This window comes from Eriocheir sinensis, chromosome 64 (assembly GCF_024679095.1).
Source record: "Eriocheir sinensis breed Jianghai 21 chromosome 64, ASM2467909v1, whole genome shotgun sequence".
In the NCBI taxonomy this organism is placed as follows: domain Eukaryota; kingdom Metazoa; phylum Arthropoda; class Malacostraca; order Decapoda; family Varunidae; genus Eriocheir; species Eriocheir sinensis.
This window is the reverse complement of record NC_066572.1, coordinates 1682831-1701003: the sequence shown is the minus strand read 5'-3', so window position 1 is coordinate 1701003 and position 18173 is coordinate 1682831. Positions and strand designations below refer to the sequence as shown.

General features: G+C 41.6%; 1 protein-coding gene and 1 pseudogene across 3 annotated transcripts in view; both read left to right on the top strand.

Annotated features, from left to right (window-relative positions):
- The first annotated feature begins 5036 nt into the window (after positions 1 to 5036).
- Positions 5037 to 11558, top strand: LOC126987432 (uncharacterized; annotated as a pseudogene).
- Positions 11559 to 13245: 1687 nt separating this feature from the next.
- The window catches only part of LOC126987201 (uncharacterized), an 8251-nt gene continuing 3323 nt past the window's right edge, over positions 13246 to 18173 (top strand). For 2 of the 3 annotated variants that reach the window (XM_050844008.1, XM_050844006.1), the window contains exons 1-5: positions 13246 to 13472; positions 15009 to 15096; positions 15653 to 15958; positions 16723 to 16913; positions 17305 to 17426. In XM_050844008.1, coding sequence (XP_050699965.1) covers positions 15023 to 15096; positions 15653 to 15958; positions 16723 to 16913; positions 17305 to 17426 — 693 coding nt within the window. In that variant the 5' untranslated portion in view covers positions 13246 to 13472; positions 15009 to 15022. The remainder of the gene's footprint in view (positions 13473 to 15008; positions 15097 to 15652; positions 15959 to 16722; positions 16914 to 17304; positions 17427 to 18173) is intronic. The other variant, XM_050844007.1, reaches the window with a different exon arrangement.

The following is an 18173-nucleotide window of genomic DNA, read 5'->3' as shown; positions in this document are numbered from 1 at the left end:
TCAAGAAAAAAAATAAAATGATGAATAGACCCCAAAATCAATAAAACACGTCAATAAAACCCCAAAATCACAAATCAATAAAATAACCAATAAAATAAATAAAATAAACAAAACCTTAAGAATATCGAAAAATAAATCTAATAAAAATAAAACTTAAGAAAACCACAATAAAATCAATAAAATAAGGAAAATAAAGCCCCACAATCACCTCAACTCAATAAAATAACCAATAAAATAAATAAAAATAAACAAAACCTTAAAAATATCACGAAAATAAATCTAATGAAAAATAAAACTGAAGAAAACCACAAAAAATAAATAAAATACATCAATAAAACCCCAAAAATCACCTCAAATCAATAAAATAACCAATAAAATAAATAAAAATAAACAAAACCTTAAAAATATCAAAAAGGCAAACTATAAAAAAATAAAATGAGGAATAAAACACAAAAATCAATAAAACACATCAATTAAAACCAAAAATCACCTCAACTCAATAAAATAACCAATAAAATAAATAAAAATAAACAAAACCTCAAAAATATCGAAAAATTATGCATAGTAAAAAATAAAATGATGAATTAACCTTAAAAAAATCAATAAAACACGTCAATTAAACAACAAAATCACCCCAAATCAATAAAATAACCAATAAAATAAATAAAAATAAACAAAACCTTAAGAATATCGCGAAAATAAATCTAATAAAAAATAAGACTGAAGAAAATCACAAAAAATCAATAAAATAAGGAAAATAAAGCCTTCCCATCACCTCAAATCAATAAAATAACCAATAAAATAAATAAAAATAAACAAAACCTTAAAATATCGAAAAATTATGCATAGTAAAAAATAAATTGATGAATTAACCCCAAAATCAATAAAACCCGTCAATAAAAAACAAAAATGACCGCAAATCAATAAAATAACCAATAAAATAAATAAAAATAAACAAAATCTTAAAAATATCGCAAAAACGCAACTACGAAAAAAATAAAATGAGGAATAAAACCCCAAAATCAATAAAACCCGTCAATTAAAACCAAAAATCACCGCAAATCAATAAAATAACCAATAAAATAAATAAAAATCAACAAAACCTTAAAAATATCGCAAAAACGCAACTGGGAAAAAAATAAAACGAGGAATAAAACCCCAAAATCAATAAAACCCGTCAATTAAAGCCCAAAATCACCTCAAATCAATAAAATAACCAATAAAATAAATAAAAATCAACAAAACCTTAAGAATATCGCGAAAATAAATCTAATATAAAATAAGACTGAAGAAAATCACAAAAAATCAATAAATTACATCAATAAAACCCCAAAATCACCTCAAATCAATAAAATAACCAATAAAATAAATAAAAATCAACAAAACCTTAAAAAATATCGCAAAAACGTAACTAGGAAAAAATAAAACGAGGAATTTAACCCCAAAATCAATAAAACCCGTCGATAAAACACCAAAATCACCTCAAATCAATAAAATAACCAATAAAATAAATAAAAATCAACAAAACCTTAAAAAATATCGCAAAAACGTAACTAGGAAAAAATAAAACGAGGAATTTAACCCCAAAATCAATAAAACCCGTCAATTAAACCCCAAAATCACCCCAAATCAATAAAATAACCAATAAAATAAATAAAAATAAGTAAACTCGACCACAAGCAAATTCTGAAAGGCCACACCTAAAATATTAAAGAGCCTTATTTCCCTTCCTTTAACCGCCTTGCTACTCACCTTAAGGACGGAATTATGGCAACAAGGAGTCCCGGAAAATAAAATAAATAAAATCACTTCAAAAGTCCTCCCGCAGGCGTGTAAATAAAAGGGGACATAGTAACCCGGCGAGGCGCAGCGACACACTCCTCCCCCCTCGGCGGCTCGAGCCAGACTGAGCATCGGCGGGCGAAGGTGGTGGTTTGTTATGGTTGAGACGATGGTTCTTTTTCAGGAGGGATTTTATTTATTTATTTTATTTATTGATTGGTGGTTTTGGGGACATTATAGACGGTTTATATTGATTTTTTGGGGTTATTTTGTATTATTTCGTTATTTTAGAGGCTATATGGATTTTTTGGGGTTATTTTGTATTATTTCGTTATTTTAGAGGCTATATGGATTTTTTGGTATATGTAATTTGAGTTTTTCCATATATATTTTTACTGTTTGCTTTATTTCAGAGGTCTAAGGGGTTTATTGATTTATTTTGGGGACTATTATGCATTATTTTCTTTATTTTTGGGGCTATATGGATTTTTTGGTACATGTAATTTGAGTTTTGTCATATATATTTTTACTGTTTGCTTTATTTCAGAGGTCTAAGGGGTTTATTGATTTATTTTGGGGACTATTATGCATTATTTTCTTTATTTTAGGGGCTATATGGATTTTTTCGGGATGAAAGAGTGAAGATGCTGGTTAACTCTTGCATAAGGGGTTTGGACAGTATAGGGATGAAAGAGTGAAGATGCTGGTTAACTCTTGCATAAGGGGTTTGGACAGTACAGGGATGAAAGAGTGAAGATGCTGGTTAACTCTTGCATAGGGGTTTGGACAGTATAGGGATGAAAGAGTGAAGATGCTGGTTAACTCTTGCATAAGGGGTTGGACAGTATAGGGATGAAAGAGTGAAGATGCTGGTTAACTCTTGCATAAGGGGTTTGGACAGTACAGGGATGAAAGAGTGAAGATGCTGGTTAACTCTTGCATAAGGGGTTTGGACAGTACAGGGATGAAAGAGTGAAGATGCTGGTTAACTCTTGCATAAGGGGTTTGGACAGTATAGGGATGAAAGAGTGAAGATGCTGGTTAACTCATGCATAAGGGGTTTGGACAGTATAGGGATGAAAGAGTGAAGATGCTGGTTAACTCTTGCATAAGGGATTTGGACAGTATAGGGATGAAAGAGTGAAGATGCTGGTTAACTCTTGCATAAGGGGTTTGGACAATATAGGGATGAAAGAGTGAAGATGCTGGTTAACTCTTGCATAAGGGGTTTGGACAGTATAGGGATGAAAGAGTGAAGATGCTGGTTAACTCTTGCATAAGGGAGTTGGACAGTATAGGGATGAAAGAGTGAAGATGCTGGTTGACTCTTGCATCAGGGGTTTGGACAGTAGAGGGATGAAAGAGTGAAGATGCTGGTTAACTCTTGCATAAGGGGTTTGGACAGTACAGGGATGAAAGAGTGAAGATGCTGGTTAACTCTTGCATAAGGGGTTTGGACAGTATAGGGATGAAAGAGTGAAGATGCTGGTTAACTATTGCATAAGGGGTTTTGGACAGTATAGGGATGAAAGAGTGAAGATGCTGGTTAACTCTTGCATAAGGGTTTGGACAGTATAGGGATGAAGGAGTGAAGATGCTGGTTAACTCTTGCATAAGGGGTTTGGACAGTATAGGGATGAAAGTGAAGATGCTGGTTAACTCTTACATAAGGGGCTTGGACAGTATAGGGATGAAAGAGTGAAGATGCTGGTTAACTCTTGCATAAGGGGTTTGGACAGTATAGGGATGAAAGAGTGAAGATGCTGGTTAACTCTTACATAAGGGGTTTGGACAGTATAGGGATGAAAGAGTGAAGATTCTGGTTAACTCTTGCATAAGGGATTTGGACAGTATAGGGATGAAAGAGTGAAGATTCTGGTTAACTCTTGCATAAGGGGCTTGGACAGTATAGGGATGAAAGAGGGAAGATGCTGGTTAACTCTTGCATAGGGGTTGGACAGTATAGGGATGAAAGAGTGAAGATGCTGGTTAACTCATGCATAAGGGGTTTTGGACAGTATAGGGATGAAAGAGTGAAGATGCTGGTTAACTCTTGCATAAGGGTTTGGACAGTATAGGGATGAAGAGTGAAGATGCTGGTTAACTCTTGCATAAAGGGTTTGGACAGTGTAGGGATGAAAGAGTGAAGATGCTGGTTAACTCTTGCATAAGGGATTTGGACAGCACAGTGATCAAAGAGTGAAGATGCTGGTTAACTCTTGCATAAGGGCTTGGGACAGTAAAGGGATGAAAGAGTGAAGATGCTGGTTAACTCTTGCATAAGGGGATTGGAGAGTATAGGGATGAAAGAGCGAAGATGCTGGTTAACTCTTGCATAAGGGGTTTGGACAGTATAGGGATGAAAGTGAAGATGCTGGTTAACTCTTGCATAAGGGATTTGTACAGTACATGGATGAAAGAGTGAAGATGGTGGTTAACTCTTGCATAAGGGATTTGGACAGTACAGGGATGAAAGAGTGAAGATGTTGGTTAACTCTTGCATAAGGGTTTTGGACAGTACAGGGATGAAAGAGTGAAGATGCTGGTTAACTCTTGCATAAGGGGTTTGGACAGTATAGGGATGAAAGAGTGAAGATGCTGGTTAACTCTTGCATAAGGGGTTTGGACAGTACAGGGATGAAAGAGTGAAGATGCTGGTTAACTCTTGCATAAGGGGTTTGGACAGTACAGGGATGAAAGAGTGAAGATGCTGGTTAACTCTTGCATAAGGGGTTTAGACAGTACAGGGATGAAAGAGTGAAGATGCTGGTTAACTCTTGCATAAGGGGTTTGGACAGTACAGGGATGAAAGAGTGAAGATGCTAGTTAACTCTTGCATAAGGGTTTGGACAGTATAGGGATGAGCATGAGTAGAAAGTTATCTCCTTCGTTGTTTCCCTGCAACAATAAACTATCAGTCAATCAATAAAGTAAATTGTCCGTGATTTTAATGATTTTATTGAATTTTCTGCTTTATTTTATGTGTTCTTGCTGTACATGTAACCCGTTGGAGAGACGGATAAAACAACACCCTTGGTCCTAGTCTGGGTCTGGGGCTCCTGCTTTCTCCTGCCTGCTCTTGCTCTTGCTCTTGCTGTACATGTGACCCGTTGGAGAGACGGAAAAACACCCTTGGTCTTGGTCTGGGTCTGGGGCTCCTGCTTTCTCCTGCCTGCTCTTGCTCTTGCTGTACATGTAACCCGTTGGAGAGACGGATAAAACAACACCCTTGGTCCTAGTCTGGGTCTGGGGCACCACAACAATGGCGGGGACGGCAGGCGGCGGTGGTTCCCCCTTCACCAACCTGAAGATCCAAGTGCCCAATGACCTGCAGGAGGACGGGGAGCTGCCGGAGGAGGAAGAAATGGAGGAGGGCGAGGCATCCGACGGCGAGGAGGAGGAGGTGGAGGTCAACGTCATCATAGTAAAGGCAATGGCGGGAGGGGATTTTGCGTATAGTTTTGTTAATATTGTTGTTTTTACCTGCAGGACTTAATTAATAACCCTCGTAGAAGTAGTAGTAGTAGTAGGAGTTATTAAGGCAAGATTAGGGCATGGAGGGATAGGCCTAGGGTATTTTTTCTACATTCTCGATTTTCTCCTTTATTTTCCTCCTCTCCTCTCCTTATTTCTCTCTTTATTATCTGTATTTATCGTTTATTATATATTTTACGCCCTTAATGAGCCTCCTTACCCCGCCCTTTATATCTTTATTTTACGATATTTCTCCCTTTTTCAAATATTTTCTCCATTTCTCTTTGTTTTCTCTCCTCCTTCCTTCTTCTGTTCCTCCCTTTCTCCATCTTTTTCCTCCCCTTTCTCTTTTTTTCCTCCCATTCCATCCTTCTATCTCTATTTCCTCCTCTTGTTTCCCCTTCTATTCCTGCCTTTCCATCTTTTTCCTCCTATTCCTTCCTTCTATCTCTTGTTTTCTCTCCTTCTTCTTCTCTTCTTCCCTTTCTCCATATTTTTCCTCCCCTTTCTCTTTTTTTCCCTCCTATTCCTCCCTTCTATCTCTTTTTCCTCCTTTTGTTTCTCCTTCTATTCCTTCCTTTCCATCTTTTTCCTCCAATTCCTTCGTTCCATCTCTTTTCCTCCTCTTGTTTCTCCTTCTCTTCCTTACTTTCTCCATATTTTTCCACCCCTTACTCTTTTCTTCCTCCTATTCATCCCTTCCATCTCTATTTCCGCCTCTTGTTTGTCCTTCTCGTGCTTCCTTTCTCCATTTTTTCCTCCCCTTTCTCTTTTCTTCCCTCCTATTCCTCCCTTCTATCTCTTTTTCCTCCTCTTGTTTTTCCTTCTCTTCCTCCCTCTCTCCATCTTTTTCCTCCCCTTTCTCTTTTCTTCCTCCTATTCCTCCCTTCCATCTCTATTTCCTCCTCTTGTTTCTCCTTCTCCTCCTTCCTTTCTCCATTTTTTCCTCCCCTTTCTCTTTTCTTCCCTCCTATTCCTCCCTTCTATCTCTATTTCCTCCTCTTGTTTCTCCTTCTCTTCCGCCCTTTCTCCATTTTTCCTCCTTTCTCTTCTTTTCCCTCCTATTCCTCCCTTCCATCTCTTTTTCCTCCTCTTGTTTCTCCTCCTCTTCCTTCCTTTCTCCATATTTTTCCTCCCCTTTCTCTTCTTTTCCTCCTATTCCTCCCTTCCATCTCTATTTCCTCCTCTTGTTTCTCCTTCTCCTCCTTCCTTTCTCCATTTTTTCCTCCCCTTTCTCTTTTCTTCCTCCTATTCCTCCCTTCCATCTCTATTTCCTCCTCTTGTTTCTCCTTCTATTCCTCCCTTTCTCCATATTTTTCCTCCCCTTTCTCTTCTTTTCCTCCTATTCCTCCCTTCCATCTCTATTCCCTTCCTCTCATTTCCCCTTCTATTCCTCCCTTTCTCCATATTTTTCCTCCCCTTTCTCTTTTTTTTCCTCCAATTCCTTCGTTCTATCTCTTTTTCCTCCTTTTGTTTCCCCTTCTATTCCTTCCTTTCCATATTTTTCCTCCCCTTTCTTCTTTTTCCCTCCTATTCCTCCCTTCTATCTCTTTTCCTCTTCTTGTTTCTCCTTCTATTCCTCCCTTTCTCCATATTTTTCCTCCCCTTTCTCTTCTTTTCCTCCTATTCCTCCCTTCCATCTCTATTCCCTTCCTCTCATTTCCCCTTCTATTCCTTCCTTTCCATTTTCTCTCCCTCTCTTTCCTTTCTCCATTCTCCTCATTTTCCTCTTCCTTTCCTACTCCTGTTCTCCAATTTTCCTCCTTTCCTTTCTCCGAATATCTTAGGAATATCTTAGGAATATCTTAGGAATATCTTAGGAATATCTTAGGAATATCTTAGGAATATCTTTGGAATATCTTTGGAATATCTTAGGAATATCTTAGGAATATCTTTGGAATATCTTTGGAATATCTTAGGAATATCTTAGGAATATCTTAGGAATATCTTAGGAATATCAGCTCCTAATGGGTGTGTGTTTAGGGCTCGGCATTGCGATATTTACAACATTTCCAGGACACATGACGGGATTTTAACAAGCGGACAGGTGTGTTTAGGGCTCGGCATTGCGGCATTTACAACATTTCCAGGACACATGACGGGATTTTAACAAGCGGACAGGTGTGTTTAGGGCTCGGCATTGCGGCATTTACAACATTTCCAGGACACATGACGGGATTTTAACAAGCATCCAGGCGTTTATGTCACTAGGGTGTGTTTTCCGATTCTGGCCGCACGATTTCTTCTACGTCAATGGGCGATGAGACTACGAGCTCTGGGGTGAAGAGAGGGATGAGCCAGCACGGAAAAACACACCCCTAGGGACACAAACACGCCTGTCCGCTCGTCGAAACCCCTCGTACGTCCTGGAAATGTTGGGTAATTATTGAGAATCACTCCGCGCCTTGATACAATTCTCAATAATTACCGAAGATTTTAATACCCCAAACACACATCCGCCAGTCTTAAGATTTACCATTTACTAACCATACCCTCTGCCCCCCCATGCCCAGGCCAGGCCCCCCAAGCCACCCGTCACTGGCGCATCCAAGTGGCCTCTGCCCCATGCCCCTGGAAGCCACCCCGGCCCGATGCAGTGGCCCGGCTATACAAGAGGTGTGTGTGTGTGTGTGTGTGTGTGTGTGTGTGTTTAGATATTGTTTTGTTTTGTTTATGTTTTGCAATTCTCGATCTTTTCAATCTTTTGTTTAATGTTCTGTAATTATTAATGGTTATGTTATCTCCCCTCCCCCCCCCCTGAACTTTACCTTTGATAATTCTCCTCCTCCTCCTCCTCCTCCTCCTCCTCTAATCATCCTTTCTCCTCCTCCTCTTCCTCCTCCTCCTCCTCCACACAGCCTGGGGTCACAGGAGGACTTCCAGCTAGGTCACTTCCTGCCCGACACTCTCCATGTGCTTGTGGCAGAGGATCTCCTGCATAAGCGTACATGACTATTTCAAGGCGTACACACCCATTGAGGTCGTGTGGGTTTCTGAGGACTCGTGTAAGTATGTGCGTGTGTGTGCGCATGTGTGTAGAAAGGATTTAGAAGAGGGCGTAGAAGGAGGATGCAACCAAAAGAAGATAAAGAAAGGAGAAAGAGGGGGAAGAAGAGAGAGATAGAGGAAGGAGGAAAGGAAGAAGAGGAAGAAGAAGAAGGGAGGCTAATGCTATCTTGCCCCCATCATCTTTTCAGGCAATGTTGTGTGGCTGGACGATGAGGGCCCAATACATGCCCTCCTCAGCCTGTCCTGCCCTATCCTGCCCGACACCAAGGCCTCCAAGAAAACACAGCCTGCTAAGAAGAGCGGGAAGGTGCGTGTGTGTGCGTCTGTGTGCGTGTGTGTGCGTGTGCGTGTGTGTAATTTTATTTTGATATTTATTTTTTTTTTATTTTTTTTTTTCCTTAATTCTTCTTCTTTTTCTTTTTCTTTCTCAAAATTTATCTTCCTCTTCTTCTTTTCTTCCTCCTCCTCCTCCTCCTCCTCTTCTTTGCTTCCTCCATCCTCCTCCTCCTCCTCCTCCTCCTCTTCCTCTTCTTCCCTTAACTTATCCTCTCCCTACTTCTTTCCTTCCTCCTCCTCCTCCTCATCCTCATCCTCCTCCTCTTCTTCCTCCAGGCACAGAAGATAAAGGAGGAGAAGGAGGAGAAGGAAGACAACACGAAGAAGAAGAAGAAGAAGGAGAAGAAGACAAGGAAGAAAGGAAGCAAGAAACCATCCTCTTCCTCCTCCTCCTCTTCCTCCTCCTCCTCCTCCTCCAGCAGCGAGAGCGACGGCGAAAGCTCCTCGTCCTCCTCCTCCTCTTCGTCTTCCTCCTCCTCCTCCTCCTCCTCCTCTTCCTCGTCAAGTGATAACGAGATGAGCGAAGGAGAGGAAGGGAAGAAGAAGGTCAACAAGAAGAAGAAGAAGAAGAAGATGAAGGAGGAGAAGATGGAACTCGGAGAAGGAGAGGTTAGTAAAAATAATAATAATAATAATAATAACAATAATAATAATAATAATAATAATAATAATAATAATAATAATAATAATAATTTCACATATATAATTTTTTTTCCTTCCTTCCTTCCTTCCTTTCTTCCTCTCTTCCTATCTCCTATTCTTCCTCCTCCTCTCTCTCTCTCTCTCTCTCTCTCTCTCTCTCTCTCTCTCTCTCTCTCTCTCTCTCTCTCTCTCCTCCTCTTCTTCCTCCTCCCTCCCTATCTCTCTCCTTCCATTCCATATATTTTTCTTCCTCCCTCCTCCTCCTCCTCCTCCTCCTCCTCCACCCCCAGGCCAGCATCCGTGCCTCCGAAGTTGCCATATCAGTGCCGGGGGGCCGAGGGTGGCGTCTGGGAGTGCCTTGCCCCCATACCAAGGCCCTTCTGCTGCGCTACGCCTCCCGGGCCGACCAGGTGACCACCAGCGGCGAGCGGAAGGCTGACTACCTGAGCAGACACCTTAACGAGGGCCGGGCAGGTGAGAGAAAAAATATTGACGAAAAACAGTAACATTAAACAAACACACACACACACTAACCCCCCCCCCCCCTCTCTCTCTCTCCCCCCTACCCCCTATAGGTGTGCGTAGCCTCCTCAGCGAAGCAGACGTGGCGGATCGTGAGGCTCAACAGCGGAGGCGAGGAGGCAGCGCGGGCCAGATCCGGGTCCAGGGCCTGGGGGGGAGGGCCACAAGAACCCCTGGGGCGACCTGGCACTGAACTGGGGGCGTCGAGAGAGCCAAGAGGGAGACTGCTTCAACTACCAGGCACTGCTTAACCATCACAAGCAGAAAGGTAGAAGTAGTAGTAGTAGTAGTAGTAGTAGTGGTAGTAGTAGTAGTAGTAGTGGTATATTGGTTATCCATGTCCTGTCCCAATCTCCTATGTAAGAGTTGACCAGCATCTCCATTCTCTCATCCCTTCCCTTCTTCCTTCCTTCCTTCCTTCCTTCCTTCCTTCCTTCTAATCATCCATTCATTCTCTATCTCCTTCCTTCTTTCCTTCCTTCCTTCCTCTCTTCCTTCCATTCATTCCTCCTCTTCTTCCCAGGGGTCGGAGGCGTCAAGAGGAAGAGGTACGACAGCGAGGAAGATGAGGAGGAGGAGGAGGAGGAAGAGGAGGAGGAGAGGGACACGGGAGACAGCGATGATGTGGTTCAGTGGAGGAGTAAGATTAAGGTAAGATTATCATTATTATTATTATTATTATTATTATTATTTTTATTATTTTTTGTATTAATTTCTCATTTTCTTAATCTTTTTCTTCCTTCCTTCCTTTCTTTCTTCCTTCCTTTCTTCCTTCCTTCCTTCCTTCCTTCCTTTCTCTCATTCTTCTTCTCTTCCTCTTCTTCCTCTTCCTTCTTCCTTCCTCCTAGACACTCCTCCTCTTTCTCTAACTCAAAAACTAGAGATAATTTTAGCAAAGCAATATTAGACAGCCATTGGTATGAGTATTTCTCCTCACACCAAGTCATTCATCACTGCAACAATCTCCCTGCAGTGAAAATTAGTGCAAAAAACATCAAATCCTTACAAAATCAAGTCATTCATCACTGCAACGACCTCCCTGCAGTGAAAGTTAGTGCAAAAAACCTCAAATCCATACAAAATCAAGTCATTCATCACTGCAACGACCTTCCTGCAGTGAAAGTTAGTGCGCAAAACCTCAAATCCATACAAAATCAAGTCATTCATCACTGCAACGACCTCCCTGCAGTGAAAGTTAGTGCACAAAACCTCAAATCCTTACAAAATCACATTCACTCCTTACTGTTGCCTATCTCTCCATGTTTAAATGCTTCCTCTTCTCCCCTCCTCTCCCTCTCAGGTCCCAAGGATGAAGATGTACGCAGATGAGGAGCAGAAGAAGAAGAAGATGAAAGGAGGAGGAAGTGGAGGAGGAGGAGGAGGAGGGTACCTTGACATCCCTTCCCGCACCTCCTCCGATATCCGTGAGCGACTTGGCGGAAGAAACGGAAGCGGAGGAGGAGGAGGAGTGAAGGGAAGACTCTCGATCGTGCCGGAGGGAAGACTCGGAAGAAGACCAGGAGGAGGAGGAGGAGGAGGAGGTGGAGGGAGGAGGACTGTGGACCTGAGGCAGAAGTTGAAGGACCAGCGGAAGGCGGCCAAAGGGGCAGCGGAAGATGAGATATTTAAGCGGAGATTGATACTGTCCTGCCCTGATGATGACTGAGAGAGAGGGAGAGAGAGAGAGAGAGAGAGAGAGAGAGACTTACCTTCATTCATTTTGTTATTTTGTATTTTTTAGAGAGAGAGAGATAGAGAGAGAGAGAGAGAGAGACTTCATTCATTTTGTTATTTTGTATTTTTTAGAGAGAGAGAGATAGAGACTTCATTCATTTTGTTATTTTGTATTTTTTAGAGAGAGAGAGATAGAGAGAGAGAGAGACTTCATTCATTTTGTTATTTTGTATTTTTAGAAGAAAGAGAGAGAAGAAGAAGAGAGAGAGAGAGAGAGAGAGAGAGAGAGAGAGAGAGACTTCATTCATTTTGTTATTTTGTATTTTTAGAGAGAGAGCTTCATTCATTTTGTTATTTTGTATTTTTAGAGAAAGAAAGTTGGAGAGAGAGAGAGAGAGAGAGAGACTTCATTCATTTTGTTATTTGTATTTTTAGAGAGAAAGAAAGTTGGAGAGAGAGAGAGAGAGAGAGAGAACCATTCATTTTGTTATTTTGTATTTTTAGAAAGAAAGTTGGAGAGAGAGAGAGAGACTTCATTCATTTTGTTATTTTGTATTTTTTAGAGAGAAAGAAAGTTGGAGAGAGAGAGAGAGAGAGAGAGACCATTCATTTTGTTATTTTGTATTTTTTAGAGAGAAAGAAAGTTGGAGAGAGAGAGAGAGAGAGAGAGAGAATAAGGTAAACAATTAGAGAAAGCATTTTTTTACATACATTCAGTTTTTTAGAGAGAGAGAGAAGCGCTGGGTATCAAAGACATGTCCTATACCTGTCCATGTTTGTTAGTTCATATGTTTGTTACTTCTAAGCTAATCTAAGTTATCATTATTATCATTATTATTATTATTATTATTATTTTTTTTTATTCTGAATTAACACAAGATTGACTTAAGAACTTATGTGTGTGTGTGTTTGTGTGTGTGTGTGTGTGCGTGTATGTGTGTGTGTGTGTGCGTGTGTGTGTGTGTGAGACAATAGATCTTGTATAGAGAATTGCAGTTAAATGTACTATTCTGGTATGACCTTTGACCTTTCTCTGTCCTCTATCAATACGAATATGAAGAAGAGGAAGAAGAGGAGGAGGAGGAGGAGGAGGAAGACTATGAAGAAAGAGAAGAGGAGGAGGAGGAGGAAGACTATGAAGAAGAAGGAGGAAGAGGAGGAGGAGGAAAGGAAGAAACCGGATGTGACCTTTGACCTTTCTTTGTACTTTATGAATAAGAAGAAGAGGAAGAGGAGGAGGAGGATGAAGATTAAGAAAAGAAGGAGGAGGAGGAGGAGGAAGAATTGGATGAAAAGAAGGAGGAGGAGGAGGAAGAAAAAGATGAAGAGGAGGAGGAGGAGGAAGAGTTGGATGAAAAGAAGGAGGAGGAGGAGGAGGAGAAAGAAAAAGATGAAGAGGAGGAGGAGGAGGAAGAATTGGAAGGAAGAAAGGAGATGGGGAAAAGGAGGAAGAGGAGGAAGATTAGAAGAAAAGAAGAAGGAAGAAGAGGAGGAGGAGGAGGAAGAGGATGGAAAAGGAGGAAGAGAAAGATTAGAAAATAAATAATTGAAATAACGAAGATGAAAAGAAGGATTAGACAGCTTATGAAGGAGAGAAGAAGGAGGAAGAGAAAGAAATTAAAGAAAAACATCACACTAACGAACAAAATAAAGCCATAAAAAGATGAATAAAACTCTACATATCCATCTTATTTCATTTATTTTCATATTTGTTTACCTGCAACAATAAACAATCAATCAATCAATCAACTATCAATCAATCAATCGTATTTGTTAACCGTAAAAATGGAAGAATAATCGTCACGGCAGCCAAGACCAAGACCAAAAAACTCCCATGTAAACAAAACACACGTGGCCGAAGCGGAAAAAAGAGAAAAATATTGATAAACGGAGGAATAGAAGGGAATAGAATAGCGATAGAAGGGAGGCAGACACGTGAATAGATAGAGGAAGAGTGATAGAAGAAGAGGGGAAAGGAAGAGGAAGATAAGAGGAGGAGGAAGAGGAGAACAACCTTATTTATCTTTGCCACAGTAAGTAAAAATACGTGGTTTCTCAGTATGATCTTATTAATAACGTGATTGTGTGGATATTGTGGACACTTATGACTTCTTTTAGGCCATGGAAGGAATGAAAAATGAGTATTAATGAAGATTATTGCTGTTATTCACTCGCCAGGACAGTGGGTGTTAAACTAGAGAAATACTTAAGACATTGCATACGTTTAATTCTCAAATCTGCCTTTCTCTTTTCTCTCTCATGTCGGTAAGTGTTGAGAAAGTTGCCCATTTCAAAATTTCATACACTGTCTATTTATCTCGGGCCTAAATATTGTGCTTTTTCATTTACAGTTTTTTTTTTGGAAACAACTAAAAAGTAACTTAATTATTGCAATTTCATCATCCGCTGCCGCCGCCGCAAAATAGCTCTCAGAGGGTTAGGGGTGAGGGAACATATTTAATCTATCCCAACCGAACTTTACGACCGAACAGCTAATGGGGGGCTTCAACCTCAACGACCCCCCTTCTAACCAGGGGTTGCTGCCCCTCCCCGGACCCCCCCATCATGGTTGCCAGATTGTCGTCTTCGCCATATTGTTTTCATCCTTTTTAAGCCTCAAACTCTCGTACCTACACAAATGACGATCGAAAATTGAAGTTAGCGTTAAAACTCTTAATTATTGATGTTTCTTTGTGCTTTTTTGCTTTAGTTATCGGTCAGAAACTGCGAAAATACAAAGCGATGAGTACGATAATTTGGCAACGCTGCCCCCCATCAGCGTTGCCAAGTTATGGTACTCATCGCATTGCATTTTCGTAGTTTCTGACCAATAACGAATGCAAAAACAAGCAAACAAACATCAATAAATAGGAGTTTTAACGCTAACTTCAATTGTTCATCGTTATTTGTAAAAAAGTAATAAAGACGATGTTGTGAGTACGATAATTTGGCAACGCTGCCCCCCATATGTATATTTGACTTATTTCTGCGAGGAGGTATTTCTCGCAACACTGGCTGCTCCACCACCGCGGCCGTCTCCAGAGCAGTCAAACATGGCCGTAATTATTTCGTAAAACTAGAGAAGTACAACAGTAGTACGCAGAACACCGTAGAATTAATCTAACCTTACCAGGCGAGCGTGGGCCAAATTATTGAGAGCCGTACGCTATCCCTCCCACCCCCAGGCCCATGACACTGCGGCCCACAGAAAAACCACCAACCTTTAAAAAATTGAGAGCAGCGTTTCTGTCACTTTGCGGTGCATATATATGGGGCTCAAAATGCATAGAATAGTGAGATCTAACCCGTGGCGAGGGTGAGAAGTACCACAATGAGATGGGCAACTCTCTGAACATATACGCTCATTTCTTTATTCTGTGTGTGTGTGTGTGTGTGTGTGTGTGTGTGTGTGTGATAGTTAACTTTTCTTTATTTCACCATCTCTCTCTCTCTCTCTCTCTCTCTCTCTCTCTCTCTCTCTCTCTCTCTCTCTCTCTCTCTCTCTCTCTCTCTCTCTCTCTCTCTCTAAACACTAAGTTGATGTGCTTAAATCTTTGTTCCGCCCATAGCAGCGACGGCAGTGATGGTGGTGGTGGAGGTGTGTGGTGACCTGACCCTGCTGTCCGCCGGCAGGTCACTCATCATCTACGACCAAAGGTGGGTCAGAATTTACCTTTTGGGTGGAGCAATGTTAGCGAGGTGGATGAGGGCGGACGGGTGAAGTGTGATTTGGATGAGGTTGAGAGTGGATGAAGAGATACATGTAGAATAGATAGATATACATGTAGAATTAAATTGGATAGTTAGTTAATGTAGAATAGTTAGATAGATATAAGTTTACAACCCTAATTATGTTATATAGAACTATTATTTATCCTTTTCCTGCAGCGTTAAGAAATATGGTTATGAATCTATTTCTATATATCATTTATTTTTATGTATTTCAATATATGGTATTTATTTTCTTTTATTTGTTCAATTTATTTTTATTTACTTGCATATATGTATCATGTATTTTTATTTCTGTTAATCAGTTTTCATCTTTACTCTCTCTCTCTCTCTCTCTCTCTCTCTCTCTCTCTCTCTCTCTCTCTCTCTCTCTCTCTCTCTCTCTCTCTCTCTCTCTCTCTCTCTCTCTCTCTCTCTCTAATCCACTTTTATCAATATTTTATACTTGCCCTGTTTATCATAATTTCTCTTTCTCCTCTTCCAGCACATCAACATCGAGGGTCATAAACGCATTTGCCGAGACCAACAACAGTGAAAATGGAAGAGCGGAAGACGATGGAGAGAAGAAGAAGGAAGAGGAAGGAGGAGGAGGAGGAGGAGGAGGAGGAGGAGAGATAAATAAGAAGAAAGAAGAAGAAGAAGATGCTGATGATCGGAAGGAAGATGGAGATGGAGGTGAAGGAAGGAAGGAGGAGGAGGAGGAGGAGGAGGAGGAGAAGGGAAGAAAGGAGGAGAATGGGAAGACTGATAAAGAAGGGAAGAAGAGGAACAACAAAAACAACAACAACAGGTACGAGAAAATAAGATAAAAATAAAGAAAATAAGAAAAATAAAGAAAATAAGGAAAAAAATAATAAAATTGAATATGTATGAATAAAAATGTCAATCTTCTTCTTCTTCTTCTTCTTCCTCTTCTTCTTCTTTCTCCTCCTCCTCCTCCTCCTCCTCCTCCTCCTCCTCCTCCTCTTCCTTCCTTACTTCCTTCCTTATTTATCTCCCTTCTATCTCTCCTTCCATCTCTCTCCTCCTCCTCCTCCTCCTCCTCCTCCTCCTCCTCCTCCTCCTCCTCCTCCTCTTCCTTCCTTCCTTCCTCCCTTCTTTATCTCCCTTCTCTCTCTCCTCCTTCCATCTCTTTCCTTCTCCTCCTCCCCCTCCTTCCTTCCTTCCTTCCTTCCTTCTTTATCTCCCTTCTCTCTCTCCTCCTTCCATCTCTTCCTCCTCTTCCTCCTCCTTCCTTCCTTCCTTCCTTCCTTCCTTCCTTCCTTCTTTATCTCCCTTCTCTCTCTCCTCCTTCCATCTCTTCCTCCTCATCTTCCTCCTTCCTTCCTTCCTTCCTTCCTTCCTTCCTTCCTTCTCTCTCTCTCATCCCCAGCATCCCAACCTCATCTTCCTCCTTCCTTCCTTCCTTCCTTCCTTCCTTCCTTCCTTCCTTCTTTATCTCCCTTGTCTCTCTCCTCCCCCTCCTTCCTTCCTTCCTTCCTTCCTTCCTTCCTTATCTCCCTTCTCTCTCCTTCCATCTCTTTCCTCCTCCTCCTCCTCCTCCTCCTCCTCCAGCAAACCAGACAACCGCCACATCACAGCCGCCAAGTTCTCCCCATGTGGGCGGTGGTTGGCGGTTGGCGGAAGTTGCAAGGTGGTTGAAATTTGGCGGGTTGGCGAATGGCGGATGGCGGCCGCCCACCGACTGCCCAAGAAACCCACGGCGCTGGCGGTGACGGATGACTCCACTTGTGTTTATGTGGCGGGTGAGTGGATGAGGTGGAGGAGGAGAGAGAAGGGAAGTGGAATGAATGAAGGAAGGAAGGAAGGAGGAGGAGGAGGAGGAGGAGGAGGAGGAGAAAGAGAGGAGGGAAAGAAGAATGCATGGAAGAAGAGAAGGAAGGAAGGAAGGAAGGAAGGAGGAAGAGACGGAGAGAAATAAACAGAAAATTAGTGCTCTTGATAGGGTGTGTCACTATGTGGGTAGAAGGGAGAGAGAGAGAGAGAGAGAGAGAGAGAGAGAGAGAGAGAGAGAGAGAGAGGAAAGAATAGGAGAGAAAACTGATGAAAGGGAGAGAGAGAGAGAGAGAGAGAGAGAGAGAGAGAGAGAGAGAGACTTACCTAACCTAACCTAACCATCACTTTGCATGGTTTCAGACAGAGCAGGTGATGTCTATAAGTTTGACCTCCCCTCTACTACTACTACTACTACTACTACTACTTCTGCGGAGGGAACTATCAAGCCTGTTTTGGGTCATCTGTCTATTCTTCTGGATTTGGTAAGTAAAATAATGATGAGAGAGAGAGAGAGAGAGAGAGAGAGAGAGAGAGAGAGAGAGAGAGGGTGGGGAGGAATTGCATGGAAGGAAAATAAGAAAGAAAAAGAGAGAAAGGAAGGAAAAAGGAGGAAGGATCGAGAGAGAGAGAGAGAGAGAGAGAGAGAGAGAGAGAGAGAGAGAGAGAGAGAGAGAGACTAATTGATATCTTTGTTTTTTTTATCCTTTTCTTTTTTCTTTATCTTCCTCCTCCTCCTCCTCCTCCTTCTTCCTCTTCTCCTCCTCCTTATTCTTCCCTCCTTCCTCCTCTCCATTCTTCCTCTTCCTTCCTCTCTTCCTCCTCCTCTTCCTCCCTATCCTTCCTTTCTTTCCTTCTTCTTCCTTCTCTTCCTCATCCTTCCTCTTTGTCTTCTCCTCTTCCTCCTCTTCCCTATCCTTCCCTTCTTTCCTTCCATTCCTCCACTCCTCCTCCTTCCTCCTCCTCCTCCCCTTCCTTCCATCCTTCCTCCTCATTCTCTTCCTCTTCTTCCTCTTCTCCTCCTCTCCATTCTTCCTTCCTTCCTCTTCTCCATTCTTCCTCTTCCTTCCTCTCTTCCTCCTCCTCTTCCTCCCTATCCTTCCTTTCTTTCCTTCTTCTTCCTTCTCTTCCTCTTCCTTCCTCTTTGTCTTCTCCTCTTCCTCCTCTTCCCTATCCTTCCCTTCTTTCCTTCCATTCTTCCACTCCTCCTCCTTCCTCCTCCTCCTCCTCCT